The sequence below is a fragment of the Xyrauchen texanus genome, chromosome 6, assembly GCF_025860055.1.
Source record: "Xyrauchen texanus isolate HMW12.3.18 chromosome 6, RBS_HiC_50CHRs, whole genome shotgun sequence".
Taxonomy (NCBI): domain Eukaryota; kingdom Metazoa; phylum Chordata; class Actinopteri; order Cypriniformes; family Catostomidae; genus Xyrauchen; species Xyrauchen texanus.
The window spans coordinates 17,019,927-17,039,343 of record NC_068281.1 but is presented as its reverse complement, the minus strand read 5'-3'; the positions used below and the strand labels follow the sequence as shown (position 1 = coordinate 17,039,343).

General features: G+C 35.3%; 1 protein-coding gene across 1 annotated transcript in view; it reads right to left on the bottom strand.

Moving 5' to 3' along the window:
• The window catches only part of LOC127645619 (tenascin-N-like), a 63,249-nt gene extending 52,009 nt beyond the window's left edge, over positions 1-11,240 (bottom strand). The window contains exons 1-2 of the mRNA XM_052129287.1: positions 11,128-11,240; positions 3,108-3,494 (exon numbers count right to left, since the gene is read on the bottom strand). Of these exons, the coding sequence (XP_051985247.1) occupies positions 3,108-3,489 (382 nt within the window). The 5' untranslated portion in view covers positions 3,490-3,494; positions 11,128-11,240. The remainder of the gene's footprint in view (positions 1-3,107; positions 3,495-11,127) is intronic.
• Between the last annotated feature and the right edge of the window lie 8,177 nt (positions 11,241-19,417).

Below are 19,417 nucleotides of genomic sequence, written 5' to 3'. Positions count from 1 at the left end.
ATTAATATGAGGTCATAAAGCACATGATAATTATAAAAGAATGTTTAAGATGGAGTATAGCATGTCACTGCTGGACTGGACAACTTTCCTGAAGTATTTTATGCCAACTACCCATTTGCCTTCCTAGTCCCTGCTCTGATGACATCACATTAGGGATGTGCGATACTAGTTTACTAAATTGTTTTGATGCTGCTAGTCGACACTGGAATTACTAATCGGTTAATATTTCTCCAATTAAACTGATCATAATTTTTACACATTTACATATGGCTTTATATTTATACAGAAGCTGTGCTTAAATTACTGTCATATTAATGTTGCATATATTAAATAGAATTAAAAAGAGCATATCTGGAGAAGATACAAAGTTTCAATTCACCTCAGGCTGCACGTGCTTCTTCCCTCTCTAACTCGCGGCGTGCGCGCACAGGAAAATGTCCTCTTGATAGACAAACAAACTTAGAAAAGTAGTTATGAAATCACTTCGGTGGTGGTGTGGGAATCGGATTTCCAAACATTTGAAAGTCGCTATGGATGTTTTCACATTTGTATCTTCTTTACATCTGTGCATGCTTGTATGTTATTTTTCCACTGTGCAGGCTTTTTCAAGCTGCCTCAGGTGAGTCAAGTCCCGTCTTTCACTGGACCATATCGACGTGTTAATCAATAAATTTGTGCTTTTGAGTAAGTAAGCTAGAAAATTACTGTTTATTTTTAATGAGGTGCCGACTGCTTAATGGGTTGAACTATGTTTTATTCTGTGTGCATGACATGTTTAGAATGCTTAAGGTTTATTCTAGGCTATATCACATGCCTATTATTTCTTTCCTATGGCTACTTTTTCCTTTTTTTTTATTGGTTATTGGTTCTGTTACGTTCTTCACCAAACAGGTGTAATATTAGATCAATGGCAAATGCACGACTGCACATCGCACATTTGTTTTTCTCTCGTCAATTTTGCTTAGTCTACCTGTTAATTATTTTCAACAATGTCATGACTGTTTTAATATGTTAAGAAACTTTTATGTGGTGAATTCTGTTTAGAACAGGTTGGTTGCTCTATTGGTCCTGCAGCATTCATTCGATTATTTTCAATAAATGTGCCTGTAAAAAAAATCGCTAATGTTGGGTTCAGTGAATGCGTGTCATGTTTTATATTTGAACTATGTTCATAATGCAAGGCAAGCATGTTGCAGATAAATTCCCCTTTTCAGTGGAATTAGCATCAGATTTGGAATAGATTAAGTATTTTAAATGGCTCATATAAACAATTTTTTTTTTTACTGTTTTCTGAAGGTTGGTTTGTTTTTAGACTAGTCGACTATCGTGAAATTAGTCGTTCAGCACATCCTTACATCACATACACAGTTTTTAATAATCAGAGACTGCATTTACACCTGTTATAACCAACATCTTGTGTAGCTTTGTGTTCCTTGCCAGTCACCTTCAGCTAGCTCACAGGGGTTCAAAATATAATTATTATTTAATGGTTTAATTTCTATACACATTTTACAATCATATTTAATCAAACTACACAATGATCACTGTAAGACATTATAGATATTACTAACCCGATCTCATGAAAATTCGTAAATAATTTACGAGTTGGCTATTATGTTATTGTCTCGCATGATGTTGTTCGCATTAACTCGTACAACATCATCACATGCAAAAAGCATGAGAAAGCGTGAGTTCCGCGCACTAGGCATTAAGGACATACTTATTCATATTATGCCCTTACCCAAACCCCTTATCTAAACTTAACCAACAGGTAGAGTGTATAAACATGAGCTGTTGTATGTGACAGAAGAAAGTAATTGTTGAATATTAGATGAAAACTATGTCCAGTGACGTCAATAGCTGTAGTAAAAAATCATAGGAATTCAAACGAGTGCAGTCACACAATATCATACAAATTAGCCAAATTTTGAAAAGTCATACGAATCCTGACGATTTCGTCATGAGAGTGATGTAATGAAAATTATTTTTTATTTTTTTGTTAATGCAGGATTTCCTGTAATCTGCTTTGAAACTATGTGTGTTCTGAGAAGCGCTATACAAATAAAAATGACTTAACTTGAAAAAAAATATTGCCATTAAAATTGCCAAAAAATATTGCCATTGTCCAAAATGTTTTCTCAAAGCACAATTAGCGGAAGTCAAAAACACATGTGACCACACTGCATTTGTAGCGCAAGCACTAATGAGTCCTGATGCATCCCAAACAACATCAACGGACTTCCTTCCCACCCGTTAATCATACCATTAGTACCATTAATCACCATTAAGCTAAAACAAGGGTTTTAAAATGTGTCAGTTATGTGCAGCTTTACAAGAAAATAACCATCTGATCAGAAACTTTGGAAAAGCGCACATATATATGTGTAACAGTAGCCAGCTGGTCTGTGATAGCTTTGCAGTGTGTAAACAACACTCTCCTGGCCTTATGAGATGCAATAGTGACTGAGGCTAGAGGCAATGGCTTTTACAGCTTCCTTGCTTGTGCAGTCAGCTCTTGTGCCAGGGATCGCTGGTTCGAATCCTGCTTGAGGCGGGTCGAGTAGGAACGGTGAAATATGCACAAGACATCACATCACTTTTCAGTTTACAGCTCACAATTTTTTAGCTTTATCAACATGCAGTAACACATTGACTTGTGAGTGATGTTTGTAGTCATGAAATCAGAGAGTCTCCTCTTGAAATCCAAACTCAAATGGTCACAGGAAATGCATTTGAGACACATTACTACCATTGTGATTGGCTCACCTGAGACGATTGTTAATAATATCTCATATCTAATAAATAGATGTAAACAGGGCTTTTGAGAAAGACTGGGATTTTTGTGCAAATCACATGTTTTGATCAAGGGTATAATGAAATTGAAAAAATTGATACCAGCAACCCACCAGTATCTACATCATTCCTAGCTAACTCTCTGAAATTGCATATACATTTTGGTGTATTACTTGCCCTAATTCATAAAAATATGAAAATAAAGAAAATAACCTGAATGCATGCATAAGGTGTATATACCTGTGGCAATGTGCTATACTGGCTTTCTACTGTAGATTGTTAGTGTCTTTGAATAACCAGGTTTGTACTAATACCTGACCCTCCTTTGCAGCAGCCCTGAGCGCATTGACTCTTTAGGTAGGTGACCTCTTCCTCCAGACCATTGACACGGTATAGTAGAGTTTTGAATTCCTCTGAATCTGCACACCCACAACCAGCTGACTGTAAACGAATATTGTGCTTGAAAACAATGTCATTCTCTCCATCAACTGCAACTATCTGTCCTTCTGAGGCTTGATCCTGGGAAAGCAGACCACTCTGGGAGCCCTGCTTACAACCAGAGTCAATCCTGTAGACATGGCTGAATGTGACTTCTTTATCTGCAGCAACAGCCTCCTCAGAGAGCACAAGATGGGACACCGTAAAGAGTATCCCAAAACAGAAGAGACTTTTCAGCCAGTTGAATCTAATGATCATGGTTTCTGAAAGAGAACAGAAAGATTTGGACCCTTGGAGTATGTTATGTTGATTGTGTGATCGGCTACCAGCATTACAAAAAACTTAAATATCATATTTTCCTTATGATTTGTGGTCTCACCTTCCAGTAAGGAGCTTGATTTGCATGCTACACACATGATGAAAATCAATGTGCAAGACATCACATTATGTTTAATGGAGCAAAATTTGTTTTAAAAGTACAATGTTATAGATGTTTAATTCTAAAGTAGGAACCAGGCAGACCATATGCTCGCCAAGAACATTCCATCCAAACCAATAATTGCACATCCACAACCAAAAGGGCCTTCTGGGAGCATGGAACCCTTCTAATTAAATGATGTAATCCTCAATGGCAGTGATGTCATTTAAACCTTTTAATACATTTATATACAGTATAAATAAACTGTAGGATGTTAAAAAAAATGCTTAGAAAGAACCAGCTAGGGTTTGTTTGCTTTAAAACGAAAAGAAAAAAATAAATATTCTATGAGCAGGAAAGCAGGACTCCAGCATACCTACTTTATTAACAGTAAGTGTCTGATCTTGTGTGGTCTGTTCAATTTGTCTTGGGAAAAAAAAAACAAGTTCAAACATAGTTCAAACTAAAGTTAATTCTAAAACGTAAATACATTCTGTGCATTTTATAAATTACTTGATAAATGATAGATTGATATGAAAAATAAATAAAAAAGAATATAATCCAATATTTTTGATGCACACTTGGAGTAATTTAAGGATCCAGTGTACAAGGATGTAGAATAATTAAATACCTCTGTATGTGTGTTTGCCTTAAACAGTAATTTGTACATTATACAGAATGTGGAATCATAGGTGAATATGCAAAAATAAAAATAAAAAAGTATACATTTAAATGCATCAACTGTTGTACAATATAGATAATACATAACTTCATAAGCAAAGCATGCAGAACATAAACATGAGACATACTGTATCTTTTCATTAAGCAATGGAAAGCAGAAGGCCCCTGTGAGCCTACAGGACCTAAAATGACAAGCAGTCACTTTGCTTTTAAAACCAAATGATTTCACTGACACTGCATAAAATGTGAAAAACTTATAATAATATCTCTAGGCCACTTTAGCTATCTTTATTATGCATATTTCTTTATCATTCTAAACTAAGATAATAAACCATTAATAACACTGTAATAAACAGATAATGACAACCAGACAAAACAAGTGGCTTAAAATTTCAGCACATGATTGCATCACAGTATTTATTCATGTGTTTCATCACTCATTCATCGCATACTTTGTTTTGAACATTAAGGAAATCTCTGCATGGAGCATGGTGCTTAAAAATAAACATGGAACAACATGCATCAAAGAGTCAAAAGCAGATGTGGAATGGCAGAAATGCTAAAATGAAAAGACAAGCACTCCCTTAGGACCAAGGTAGAAATGTGAACAGAAGCACAGAAAAATCTGGAGCTCATACCATAAGGATCAACCAACTAAACAGAAAACTTTGCTAGCGGCTGTTATTTCTTAACAGATATGGATGTGGTTAAGGAGAGCCATTCCATTGCATTAGACTATGGCTTTGAATCTGAGACAGACTTTTAAGGTCATTGTGTATTCAAAAAATTCCCAATTAATAACCTTTGATAATCTATTAATATAAAATACACTGTAGTAGGAATTATTAAAAAGTAAAAGAATTGAGGCAATGCAACTGTCATAACAGGCTATTTCATCAAATGTATAATGTGAAACTCATCAAATGTATAATGTGAAACTTTTTCAGAATATTACTAATTGACAACAAGGGGTCTGTTCCAAAACCTAGTGAGCATCCTCCGGAGGTACCTTTTTAAGAAATCATAGGTGCGCACCCGACGCGAAGACTGTTCCAAAAGGTAGGTATCTTAATTATGCTGCCTCTTAAGATATCTTGATTTGGCCAAATTCTACGGTAGCATTGGATGTATCCTTCCCCTGGTAGGCGATCCCAGAATGCATCATGATGAGCTCTTCGAAAAAAATTAATCCAAGATGGCAGATGTAGCGAGAGAAATTTGAAAAGTATCTATAAATAACAGTTTACTATGATTAAAAAAACAACTATTTTACCCAAAATGTGTGTTCTGTGTGTATTTAGGCTCATTAGAGGATTGCGTTGTTTCCCTCCCGTCACCTGTATTGAAATCAGTTCACGAGTCGAGTGTCCCGGGCACTGCGTGTGAGGAGCACTATTTGAATGACGCTCGGAGCTCTTGCCTATGTAGAGCATTTCAAATCGCTCTCTTATGAGGCATCAATTCAGTAAAGGTGGTGCCATAGAAGACAGCTGACTAAGTAGGCAGGAGACAGTGAGGAAGCTCACTTAGTTTAGGAACAGAATATTGTTGGTCTAACATGTTTTTATGTGGCTAGATTCAAAGTAATTCACGTGTGACACGAAAAACCCTGCAAAGCAACCTATATGCTTACAAGCATAGGTTGCTTTGCAGGGTTTTTCGTGTCACACGAAAATATTCTGTTCCTGGTCTCTCGGCTTGGTCGAGCTGATCTATAGGCTGGTTTTAGAGGGGCTTTCGGGGCACTCATCAGCTGGTCAATAAACCAGCACTAAACCAGCTAAGCTGAAGCTTGGCCAAAAGACTAACTTTAACAAGCTAAGGCCATATCCACATTAATACGTTTTCATTTGAAACGCTACTTTTTCTCTACGTTTTGGCCTTCCGTCCACACTGAGATGGCATTTTTGTCATTATTGCATATTATGAATTAGTTTATTAGTTAATTAGTTAGTAATAATAAAGTATTCACAATTTTCATAGTAGAATTATAAAAGCAATATTAATGACACATATTAATTTAAATACATATTTAACATCAAGTTACCATACCATTATTCTTAATAGTGTACTGTACACCATACCAGAAAGAAACTCACCCTGATGTATATTTTATAAGTTTATTTGGAACTGTAATTACAACAGTATTTTTTTTTTCATGACACTTTTTACATATGTATTGTATATAAATGTAAATTAAAGATTAGAGAGATTAGAGATTGTTTGCATGTATTTTTTATTAAAAAAAAAAAATTATTGGTCTTTCATAAATGTACAGTATCTGTATCTCATCAGACACTACTTCACCACTGCTTCTGGAGTAAATTCATGCAACATATCAAAAGGTGACATTTCTTATTTCTTATAATTTTGTGTGATTGTTGTTAATATGTATTTAAAAAAATAGTTAACCATGGTTTTACTAAAGTAATATTGTAGTAACCATGGTCAGTTGTGGCTGTAGTGAAACTATGGTTAATTTTTGTAAGGGTAAACAAAACACAATATAATAAAATATAAAAATACAAAATAATTTCCTGTTTAGTATTTGTTTAGTAATAATGAAAATGATTTGAATAATGACTAAAAATAATATTTTAAATGACCCATTTTATCCCAAGATTGATCGAAAAGAAAATAAGTGGTATCAACCATTCCAAGTATTAAAAACTTTTCCATCTGTAACAATGATTCCAAGTAATTTCCCTCTATATTATCTCTTCTAATTGATACATCACCAGAGGTAAAAATCTGGATGCTCAACACTAGCCAGCAGTTAAAAACTAAATCATTTTGCTCTCTCTGAAACAGGCTGCAGAGTCTCTTCCATGACATCACTGGCTCCCTGATGATAATTAGATTGGATGGTGCAGTATTGAGGCAAGAAGTGGTAAGGTCCATGACTGTCCTACCATAGCCCACATCACAGGCCCAGACACCACACATATGCTAGAGCTACAAGGACCTTTGGGGGTCTCATTTATTGCTTTCTGTCAGTGGCTTTTATTTCATTTGTGCCGGTTTCTCCTCTCTCTTTTTATTTATCTTGGAGAGGATTAGAGAAACACCTGCCAACCTTCTGTCTCTACCACCACTGAAGGGCTGTTTGAATCTCCATGCACATACACAAGCACACACAAAAGATGCTATTCCAGTACAAATCATCGCAACAGAAACATTAGTACTCAATGCTCAAAACACTTACTGCCCACCCAACCCATGTAACTAGCTGACACATGATACCAATATTGCTCAGCAAAGCCCATGAATTGCTCAGGAAAGACATAGTACTCTTAAAATCTGTTTTTATCTCATTATTTTCATTTAGTGGCATAGCACATAGGCTCTTAACTGTTTTTTCTTTAGGACTCTGCTTTTACATTGGATATCTTGTGGCAAGACAGTAAAAAAATATTGGGTAGCACTTTATTTTACAGTACAGTTCTACATTTACGTACTATATAATTACATCTATTAATAGGTACTAACCTAAAACCTAACCCTAACCTTAATACATATTAAGTACATGTAGTTCCCTAATATTACTCAGTACTTTCTTGGGTAAGTATGCTGTAAGTATACTGAAAGTACATTGTTCAAAAGTAGACAAAAATGCCCTAATTATCAGTATTTGGGATTGAATTGTTAAGCTTAATCAACAGCATTTGTGACAACACAAAAACATATTTTGACTTGCCCCTCTTTTTTTAACAAAAGCAAAAATCTGAGTAGCAGTGAGGCGCTTACAACAGAAGTAAATGTGTCAATCTGTAAATGTTGAAATTCTCACTGATTCAAAATTATTGCCACAAGAATAAACAATATGTGTGTTAATATGTTTTTAGAGTGATAAAGTCGCTTACTAACCTTTTGTGTGTAATACATCCAATATATATATATAATTTTATAATTTTGTTGCCATGACAACGTTACACTAAATCTAAAAAAAAAGATAGTAAAAAACATATTTCAAATAATACATGAATTTTAACAGAAGAATAAATGTAAGTGCTTTTATAATTTTATAATTATAAGATTCACATTTCTGCCAAATATCGGCCCAAATTATTTCCATTGTAAGTGCTTCACAGTAAGCTCAATTTATGCTTTTTTAAAGAAAAGGAGGGACAAGTACAGTTTTTTTTTTTTTTTTTAAACATTATGCCACAAATGCTGTTGATTGATCTTAACATATATTGAACCCAGAATATTCCTTAAACATTACCACGAACTGCATTATCTCAACAATATGCAAAGTTATTAACATGATGTGTAAAATTGACAATTTTGTACATATAACAGCAGAGGTGTGATTTGGACACCTTGTCACAGTTGCTTTAGGCTTGTTCACTTGCTGCTTTAAGACATTAAGTCTTGATTGTCTGTAAAGCTGCTTTGAACAATGTGTATTATGAAAATGCTATAAAAATAAAAATAAAAATCATGTGGCTTGACTTGATTTGCCGACCTAATACATGGAACAACTTTGCACAATTATATAGTTTGTTGCACTTGTCTTATTTGCCTTCAGCATTGTTTTTCTCCTGCTGTCCGAAACGTTATAAAAATTAACCTCAGTTTTCAGGTCACGATCCACCAAGAACCACTGGCCTGGCACATGTACAAAAAAATCACCTCAGCTTTTACACAATGCAAATCCCAGCATTTGTACTCAGTGATCTATAAAAACTTCTCCAATCCTTGTGAACATGTCAATGAACTGTGGCCACAGAAATCCCTCCAATGGGAAGTAGTTGAAAGGATGTTTTACAGAGCCTGGTTCAGGACAGAAAAGATGCAGGCAGCAAACTGACCGTTGGCGGTATTCTGTTGGATCTCGACACCAAGTCAAAATATAACCTTTTAGTGCATTGACTGTGACTCATTCATGGCTTTTAGGAACAACAAGAGCACAGACCAACAACTAATAAGACATACAAACAGACTGTGAACAACATAAATCATGTTATCTTGGGTGACTAAATTGAGTGAGGTAGAGGGATGGGAAAACAGAAAGCCAGACTGTACCGTGCCCTCTTCTCTCCCGAGACACATTAAGCAGAAGACAAAGACAGTCTGTTCCTCTACATTTGAAGCAAAGCCCCAGTTGCACCATTAGTAAGGAGATTCAGGGTTTACCGATGCAAAGTGAGAGACTGAGAGGTGGTGAGGTGAGGAATGGCCACAAAAATGAAACAAGTGATTTTCCCCTTTACTCTTCAAATGAAGAGAGCTGAAAGTAATTAAGCTTTAATCTAGGTACAGACTAATTTCCTCTCCTTGATATGTTCCATTAGGGACCAAAACCACAGCAGCCTTAATAAGGTTACAGAAGCCCAAGACCGACTCTGTTAGTCTTGTGTAGTGCACAGACAGCATATAATAAACCTCCCCTTTAGCAGGCAGCATGCAACATCTGCTGTTCATCTGATCTGGGATTCTGATACTACCTGAAGCCAACACAGTAGTGTTTCCTTTTAATCTACTAGAAGAGGAGGATGAATCTTAGACCTTGTTTAAAAGTAGGGTCCAAACTGATTAAGTGCTACAGATATGCCTCAAAAACCAGAAATAGTGACGATAAGAGAGAGAAATGCTTTTATAAAATGGGTTGAGATGACAGTCACAGACGATGGCTGCATTTGATTTTATCTTGAGTTGAGCTATGGTTCTTTGGAGATTAAAAAGTTACTTTAAAGTTTCTTCAGATCAGCGTAAAAAGTTTTTTTTTTTTTATGCAGCATCTAATGAACTAGAGAAGTAATGCTTTTTGTGGAACTTCAATAGTAGTTAAGCTCAAACTATAGCATTTGTTATATAATGTTGAATACCACAAAACATAATTTCCACTGGTTCTCTCATCTAAATTGTGGCTACAGTAAGGCACTTATAATGAAAGTGAATGGGACAAGTCCATAAGTGTTAAAATAAACACTGTTTCAAAAGTATAGTCACAAATGTAAACATTTTAAGTGTTGATATGATTTAAATGTGATAAAATCGCTTACAACCCTTTCCTGTTGCTTTTGTGCTAATCAACATTATGCCACAAATGCTGTTAATTGAGGTCAACTTTTACTGAACCCCAAACATTCCTTAAATGCATCAGGTTTTAAAATCCTTTGTAGTTCTAAGTGGAACCTTTATTTGCAAAAGTTAGAAAGATTTCAATTGAACAAGCATGAGAAACACCTTAGCAATACAAAATGTAGAGGGAGAATAATTTGATAATTTCAAAAATGGGTTATGGAGGAATTGTTTTAAATTATCTAGAAAATAGTAAGGGCTTTAAATTACACCAAGGGCTGACCAGCACTTGAATTCAAACATATATTTCCATTATAATGTATAGCCCATTGGGACACATAATGTATATTACTGTATCTTGTCCACCCTTGTCACCCATTGCTGCACAAAAATAATGAATTAACTGTCATTTTAAGGCTTTATTTTAGCATTATTGATTGAAATTAAGCTCTTCATCCTTTTAAACAAGAAATGGTTGTACCAAAGATGATAAATCTTATGATTCGTTGATAGGCTTCAGAAATCAAAAGTTTTAAGTTTAGGCTAGACAGATTAGATTAAATTAATAATTAGTAAAGCAATAAGTAACAATTAAAGTAGATTTTTTGTTGTTTTTTTACTTTTACATCTCAAATAGCATTCAATTTTAAATCACTGAATCCCACTCCCAGATATCATAATAAAAAATCTATGCCAATGAAATCGAAAGTTTTAGTTTAAAAGAGTAAGAAATCCATGCAAAGTCAATAATGTAGTTACAGCTGCCTTACCCCACAGTATTCCCTGCTACAGCGATATACCCACTACCCGAGTTCTTATTACTGCAAGCACCTGTTTACAAGCTCAGACTGGGCGTTCAGGGCCCTCCTGACTAGCAATGTCCCGAGTCATCTAGCTCTCTCCCTTCAAACAGTTTAAATATCCTCTGAGCCAATGGCCAGCCTGGGTGTGGCTAACAGTGGGAGATAATGAGAGTCTCTCTTTCACATTGTCTGGAACTTATTATTTCATCAAACATGACTTTAACAAGAGTCATCCAAACAGCCCACCAACTCTGGGAGGTAGATTTTGACAAACACATTGTTATTTCTGTGCTTCTCTCACAGTAGCAGGGCTGATCAATCTATTTTACAGTGATTGTGATATATTACATTGCTAAGTGACATATCAGTAGAGCCAAAGTCAATAGAGTCCTGAGTTGGGATTTAAGACGGCACTGAACTACATGGTTACAGTCGGCAGCAATATTTTTATGTGTCCTGTCCACAACTTTTCCTCCTTATTCAAAATCTGGAATCACGTTTTGATTGGAATTTAATTTCTAATCTAATCTACACATTTTGGTTTTGCCGATGTCTAGCATCAGAAATCTACACTATTGTAAAAAATTAGCAATTCTGTGCTAAAAGTCAATAGAAATAATATAAATATATATTGTAATAATATATCAGTTTTTTTGTGTTATGCACAGATTTGTCTCAACTTTAAACAAATGACCTTTAAAGAAATACGAAAAACTTTATCATCAACATCAAGCTTTTAGGTCAAAGTTATACGGATGTGCTGTATAAGGGAAGTTAATTTCTGGAACTTGTTGCTTTTTTTTTGTGCTTTTTTTTTTATCACCTTTTTGCCTTCACTAGTTTACTTTCAATGGTCCCGGTCTGAGGAATTAATTCTTAAAAGTACAAATGTTCCATGTAGTCTCTCAAACTAATATGAGATCATAAAAACTGAATGAATAATAATTATAAATGAATAATGCTAAAATAAATGCTGTTTTATATAGTGCATAGCATAACACACCACTGAAAGTATTAACTTTCTAAGAGTATATCATGTCACCTACCAAGTGTACAGTATTTTTAAATTATAAGAATTTCAATTTCAATTCCATAACAAAAACATATTTATATCATCATCAAACATGCATCTTCATTTTACTTCCTGCTTAGCTGCACTCAAGAGCACTAAATATATGAAATGCATACTGTAAATTATAAAACAAATACAAAACAAATTCTAAACATAAAATTAATTTGTATATTAAAAACTCAATATTTAATTCTGCCACAGTATATTAATCTGTATCTTAAGAGGAAGGAAACAGCACTTATCAGAAGTCATCACTAAGGTTGTTTGGCTATAATTTTCACAGGCATCTGTTGGTGTTGTGTTACCCAGAGGAGAAATACTTGGGCTCAAACAGGAGAGTGGGCCAGGTGTAATGTTTTTAAAGAGAGGCAGATAGTAACAACAGTAGCTTCCTGTTGGAAAACTTTCAGAGGATGCTATCATTGAAATATCACAATTAAAAACCTTAAGAAATTCCCTTGAGTCCCAACTCAGACATAGACGATGTTCCATTTTTTAAGGGCAAAAATAGAGCCTACACACTATTAAAATAAAAAAAATCTTTGGCACACCGATTGTCTCCATAAATATTTGGATACTTTTACATGTGGTTGGAATATGTAAGGAATAAGAACAGGGAGAAATTGTTCTGTACTCAGGAAATGGCCAGCTTTATGTCTTGCTAGTTTACATTACCTCTCACTCACCAATTATTCTTTGAGTGAGTTCTTGTGTGCATGCATATTCAATAACAGTTGAGAAATACAGTAAACACTCTTACTACCGGGTTTAATTACATGCATTTAGCTTTTCAGAGAGTGATTTACAGATAGTGCTACTGCATCATTAAGGTCTGAATACTGCAAAAAGAGGTGGACAAGATGAATACTTTAAAATGATGCCTCCATTATTTATGCAATATTAGAAAAATATTTTGTATGTGTTCAGTTGCTTCTTGGACTTTGCATTAATTACTAGTCTTGATGGAATATTCTGGGTTCAAGACAAGTTCAAGGCTCAATCAACCACATTTGTGGCATAATATTGGTTACCACAAAATTTGATAACCACATTTTGATTTGACCCTTATTGTCTTAAAAAAAAAAAGCTAAAATCTGGGTTCCAGTTAGGCACTTACATTGCATTCAAAAAGTTTCAAATCCCTTCACATTTTGTTATGCTACAACGCTTTAAATTATAATTTTTTTTCACATCAGTCTACACTCCATATCCCATAATGACAAAGCAAAACCCAGATTTTTTTAAACTTTGCAAATGTATTAAAAAGAAAAGGCTGAAATGTCACAATGACATAAGTATTCAGACCCTTAACTCAGTACTTAGTTAAAGCAGCTTTAGCAGCGATTAAAGCCTCAAGTCTTCTGGGTTTTATGTGAAAAGCTTTGCACATCTGGATTTGGGTATTTTTTGCAATTCTCCTCTGGAAATCCTTTCAAGCTCTTACGGTAAAGATGGGGAATGTCGGTGGACAGCCATATTCAGGTCTCTCCAGAGATGTTCCACTGGGTTCAAGTCCGGGCTCTGGCTGGGCCTCTCAAGGACATTCACAGAGTTGTCCCTAAGCCACTCTTGCGTTGTCTTGGCTGTGTGCTTAGGGTCATTGTCCTGTTCGAAGGTGAACCTTCGGCCCGGTCTAAGGTCCTGAGCACTCTGGACCAAGTTTTCATTATGAATATCTCTGTATTTTGCTGCGTTCAGCTTTCCTTCAATCCTGACCAGTCCATGCTGCAAATGAAAAACATCCCCACATGATGCTACCACCATGCTTCACCGTTGAGATGGAATTGGTGCCTGGTTTCCTCCAGACATTACGCTTGGAACTGAGGGCAAACAGTTCAATCTTAGTTTCATCAGACCAGACCATCTTGTTTCTCACAGTCTGAGAGTCCTTTAGGTGCTTATTGGCTAATTCCAAGCCGGGTTTCATTTGTCTTGCACTGAGGAGAGTTTTCTGTATGGCAACTATGCCATAAAGCCCCGATTGGTGGACCGTCGCAGTGATGGTTGTCCTTCTGTAAGTTTCTCCCATCTCCACACATGATCTCTGGAGATCAACCACAATTATCATCGGGTTCTTTGTTACCTCTCTTACTAAGGCCCTTCTCCCCGATTGCTCAGTTTGGCCTGGCAGCCGGCTCTAGGAAGAGTCCTGGTTGTTCCAAACTTCTTCCATTTAAGAATTATGAAGACCACTGTGCACTTGGGCACCTTCATTTCAGCCTAAATTATTTTGTAGCTTTTCCCAGATCTATGCCTTGACACAGTACTGTCTCTGAGCCCTGCAGGCATTTCCTTTGACCTCATGGCTTGTTTTTTTCTCTGATATGCATTTTCAGCTGTGAGACCATATATAGACAGGTGTGTTCTTTTCCAAATCATGGCCAATCAATTTAATTTTCCACAGGTGGACTCCAATCAATGTGTAGAAACACCTCAAAGATGATCTTAAGAAATTGGGGCTAAGTTTCTGTGTCATAACAAAGGGTCTGAATACTTATGTCAATGTGATATTAAATTTTTTGTTTTTAATACATTTTGGTTTTTGCTTTGTCATTAGGGGTATGGAGTGTAGATTGATGTGAATTTTTTTTTTAAACCATTTTAGAAAAAGGCTGCAGCATAACAAAATGTGAAAAAATGAAGGGGTCTGAATACTTTATGAATGCACTGTATATTGGAAGTGAACGTGGGCCAATTTGTTTATGTTAAAATATTCACTTTTTCAAATGTATAGCCACATTATGTAAACAATATGGATGTTAACTTGATTTAGTTTGAAAAAAATCACTTCAACTTTACAACTTTGTTGCAATGACAATGTAATGTCAACAGACCCTAAAAACCCTATAACGACTGTAAAAATTACAATTTAAAGAATTACAGCTCAAATAATACATGTGTTTAAACAGAAGAATTAATGTAAGTGCTTTTATAAAAATATGTCATTCACATTTCTACTTTTAAACCCTCAACAAGCAGATCTCGAAATGTTTTTATGGGGTGGCAAGGGGTGGCATGCAGACTATGAGGGGTGGCAACACCAAAGCAAGTGTCCATGCGTAGTTCTTATGGATAAAGGTACCAAGCTTCATTGCAACAAGTACTAGTTCATTCATTGGAGTCACTGTCAAATTACAATTGTCCATTAACTTGCGATACAACAGCATTTCTGCAGGAACCACATTTTGCTACTGATTTTGCCAACATAAAAAAAATAATTGCTTAAAAAATAAGTTACAAATTGTATATCTCCAGAGCACCAATACACTGTCTATTAAACACATCAACAAAATCTAAATGTTCCTAAACTTCACAGTATAGAACTGGTAATCTGGACTAAACGTCACACCTTATGCAGGCCAAAAAGTTTTTTTGTTAAGTGTACCCACTGATGGAAAATGCATGCATAACCCATGTTATTCTGCTAATAAAGTCCTGTTGGCCTGTCACCTTTGTAACAGCTGGAATAATCAATTTGAAAATGAAGATTAACACAAATTTAGGTCTAAATAAACTGTACTGGTATTTGTATTGTGGGGGGCAGTGCTGCAAAACTCATGAATATAAATTATGCTATGCACAGTAAAAGACTCTTTTAAATGACCAGTTTTAATCAATTCAAGTCATTGTTAATGACTGATTCAAGCACACAAATATTTCACATAATATGGTTATTTCATCTCTTCATCTGCCACTTTCAATTTCGTCTTGGAATTTTGATAGTCAGTAGATGAACACATAGATCAGCACTTTGATTAAGAACATAACTGATTGATCCAGTGGTAACTGTTTGCCTTTAATTTTTAGAGGTTTTGGATTCTAATTCGCCCCAAATATAACTTTTTATTTAAATAAAAAAAAATCCGAAAAACAGCGAACTCTGAAATTCAGACAGTGACAACGACAAACTCTCCGCACCAGCAGCGGGAACCTAGAAAAAAAGCCAATATGTGCCTGAGCACCCGTGAACGAGATGGCACAGCTCACAAACAACTGTCTCCTATCACACACACCAGCCATGATTTTTCACACTCAGTTTATATAGTATAGTGAGGAAACAAACTGCACACCGTCATCAACAATCAGCTCACCTGGTTACTGCACACCTGAGAGCAATTAAGAGAGAGAAAGAAAAGAGAAAAAGACAACACGCACACTCTGCATACACACAAACAATACGGCCAAGAAGGCCATCCCAAGGGGGGGCACGGATATGCACATGTCACCCATGCCTAAATCCATACCTGGTTTTATACAAGAATGCAGCAGAAATGTAGCATGGCGAAAAGCAGACTTGTGGCTTTCACTGTGTATTTTATGAGGCAGAAACTCAGCAAGAGTTTGTGCATGATGAAAATAGGGGCATATTTCAATAAAGACCATGTGAGAAGTCCATGGAATAAGAAATAGGGAAAAAATTACAAAAATGTTGATTGCTCTTTGGGAGGTTTATGATGATTACAATCAGCTAGCTATAAAGGTGCACTTTGTCTTATTATTATTATTATTTTATAGTTAAACTTTTAAAGAGAAATAAATAGTAATAATAGAATAGTATTTTTTTAAACGTGTCTAAAATGATGTACACTCATAGCCATATCACTCTAGCCATATCAGTCTAAGAGAAAAATCTGCTTTATTCTACATATGGTACTGGCCACCAGAGACAGTTTGGCAGGGACGGACCAATGGTTTTAAAATAAATGGGAGAAATTTGAACAGCCAACAGATGTTGATAAGAAGTCCTGCCTTACAGGTAAAAGAGCAAATCGTCAGTCAACTTGAGAATGTGCATGCATATTAACTGAACCAGCCTGAACAAGACAAGTTTTTGGAATGATCTGAGCTAAAGATGCACAATTAATGATACCTGTGTTGTCAGATTTTACTGCTGATTTTAAATATGTTCTTTGATTGTAATCTTGACCAACAATTTTTGTCTTTACACATTCAATTATTTAGGAACTGTACATTTATGCCCCTTGTTTACATAGAATGTACCTGTTGAGATCACATGACCAGATGAATATTACTCGTTTTATCTGAACAATCCCCTATAACTGGATGCCCTCAATGAATAAATGAATCATGGCTGACTGCGAACAGTGGATTTTTACAATAGTATCAATCATTGAGATCTTCTGTTTTTCCGTGATGCTGCATTTATGCAGCTAGGTATCAGCACACATTAACAAAAATTTTACTGAGTATACCTTTAACCTGTGAAAATTAATAAACTTTATGTTGTTTTCAGGGTACCTGAACATTTGGAATTGCAGCATTTACAAGCTCCATGTTTGGCAATCTCAGATGTGTCAAATATGATTTTATCACCCATCTCTTCATACTTTATCACGGCATGTTTGTTTTCAAGACTGCTTTCAAAGTGCAGAGACAAAGCCACAAGGAATGAAAATTAAATCTCTGCACTTAAACATATTTAGATGGAATGCTTCTGGTTTTATTGGTCGTGTTTTGAAGGTCAACCCCACCATAAGAGAACTAAAAGGGGAAAATTATTTTAAATCAAAGCCATAAGGTCCCAGGCTCTGCAGATAAACCTTCTAGCAAGTCATATACGTATGAGACACGTATCCAATATTCTATATCACACTGTCAACAGTAGGGTTTGGGTTATGTTATACATTCTTCTATCTGTCTGTCTCCAAAGAAGGGATCATAATAAACCTTACTACAGTAAAGAATGGAGGCAAAAATTGCAAAAAAGTGAATGGGATGTTCTTCAATACTGTTTTGCAATTCTCCATTCATTGAACCAATACAGCATTAACGATCAGAGAAATTGTGAAAGTTCTTAAAGTTAACTAATGGCCTTAAGCGCACAAACAGACTTAAGATAGCAGTTGTAATTCAGAGCAGGAATATGTATGACAATAAACACACCAGCATGCAGGTGACCTTTATTCAGCACAAAAGACATTCTTCACATTCGTGCCATCTCAGTGAATGAGACCTCTGTGGTAAATATGTCTTTTTAAATCTATGGCAGGAATCTTTGGGACAACATGTTGCTTTTTTTATAATGACCTAAAAGAGCTTTCATTAAGGCAACATCTAAAACTTTTTCATTTGAAAACGCTTCTTTTTCTGTACATATTGGCCTTCCGTCCACACAGAGATGGCTTCTTTGTCAGCGAAAACTGAGCTTATCGAAAACGCTCTCTCAAGTGGATACATTTGAAAACACCGTAATTGCATTGTAATGTGGACAGTGAAAACAGATATACCTGAAAACGATGATGTATTTGTTGTCATGTGACCCAGTCATGTCCATTTAATCAAAACAATCAAGATGGTGGCCCATGTTATAGCGGCGCTGTTATGCCTGATATTCACTTTGATAGCATTGTTAAAGATAAATGTTACTTTGTACAAACTTCACATTGCATTCCTTCAAAAGCAATGGGAAGTTTACTCGAAATTGGTGTCCGTCTGCAGAACATGAGTTTCAATTGCGATTTTTCACATGCACTGTAAGTGGATTTAAGAATTTTTCATGTGTCTCAGTGTGAACTTTTGGAAAATGCTTAAAAAAGGCAGTGTGAATGGAGAACATTTAAAAAATGTATATACCATTTTTAAATGTATCTGGATTAATGAAGACGTAGCCTTAGTCTTAAGAATGCAGGTATTGTCATTGGATTTCATCCATCGCTCTTTTCATAACTTGTGTCTTTTCACAACCTCTAATCACAGTTCTTAAAGCTAATTTTAAATGTTATTTATTTGTGGGCATATTAGACATATGTTATGTCTAAAGACAAACAAAGATTTAAGTCCAAGACACATTCATATATAGATTTCTATATGAATTCTGGTGTTGTGTAAAAAAAAAAGAAGAAATAAAAGACAAAAGTAATAAAAATAAAAAAATAATAAAAATACATTTGTAAAGAATGACAATTTTACAATTCATTTATGAAAAATTTACATGATTCATGGTGGACCCCATTCTGGGTCTGGAGAGCAGTACACTAATTAGTGACCTCTAGTATATAATGTTGACAAAACTGCACATTGAACTACTGCTTTTGAACACATCCTTTTATTCTGTGCAGAAGATAACTTATACAAAGTAGCACTGCTACCATCCACAAAAGAGGTGTTGCTCTCATCAAATAACATCTGTTTGCCAGATAATTAATTTAGCATATTATTTTAGAG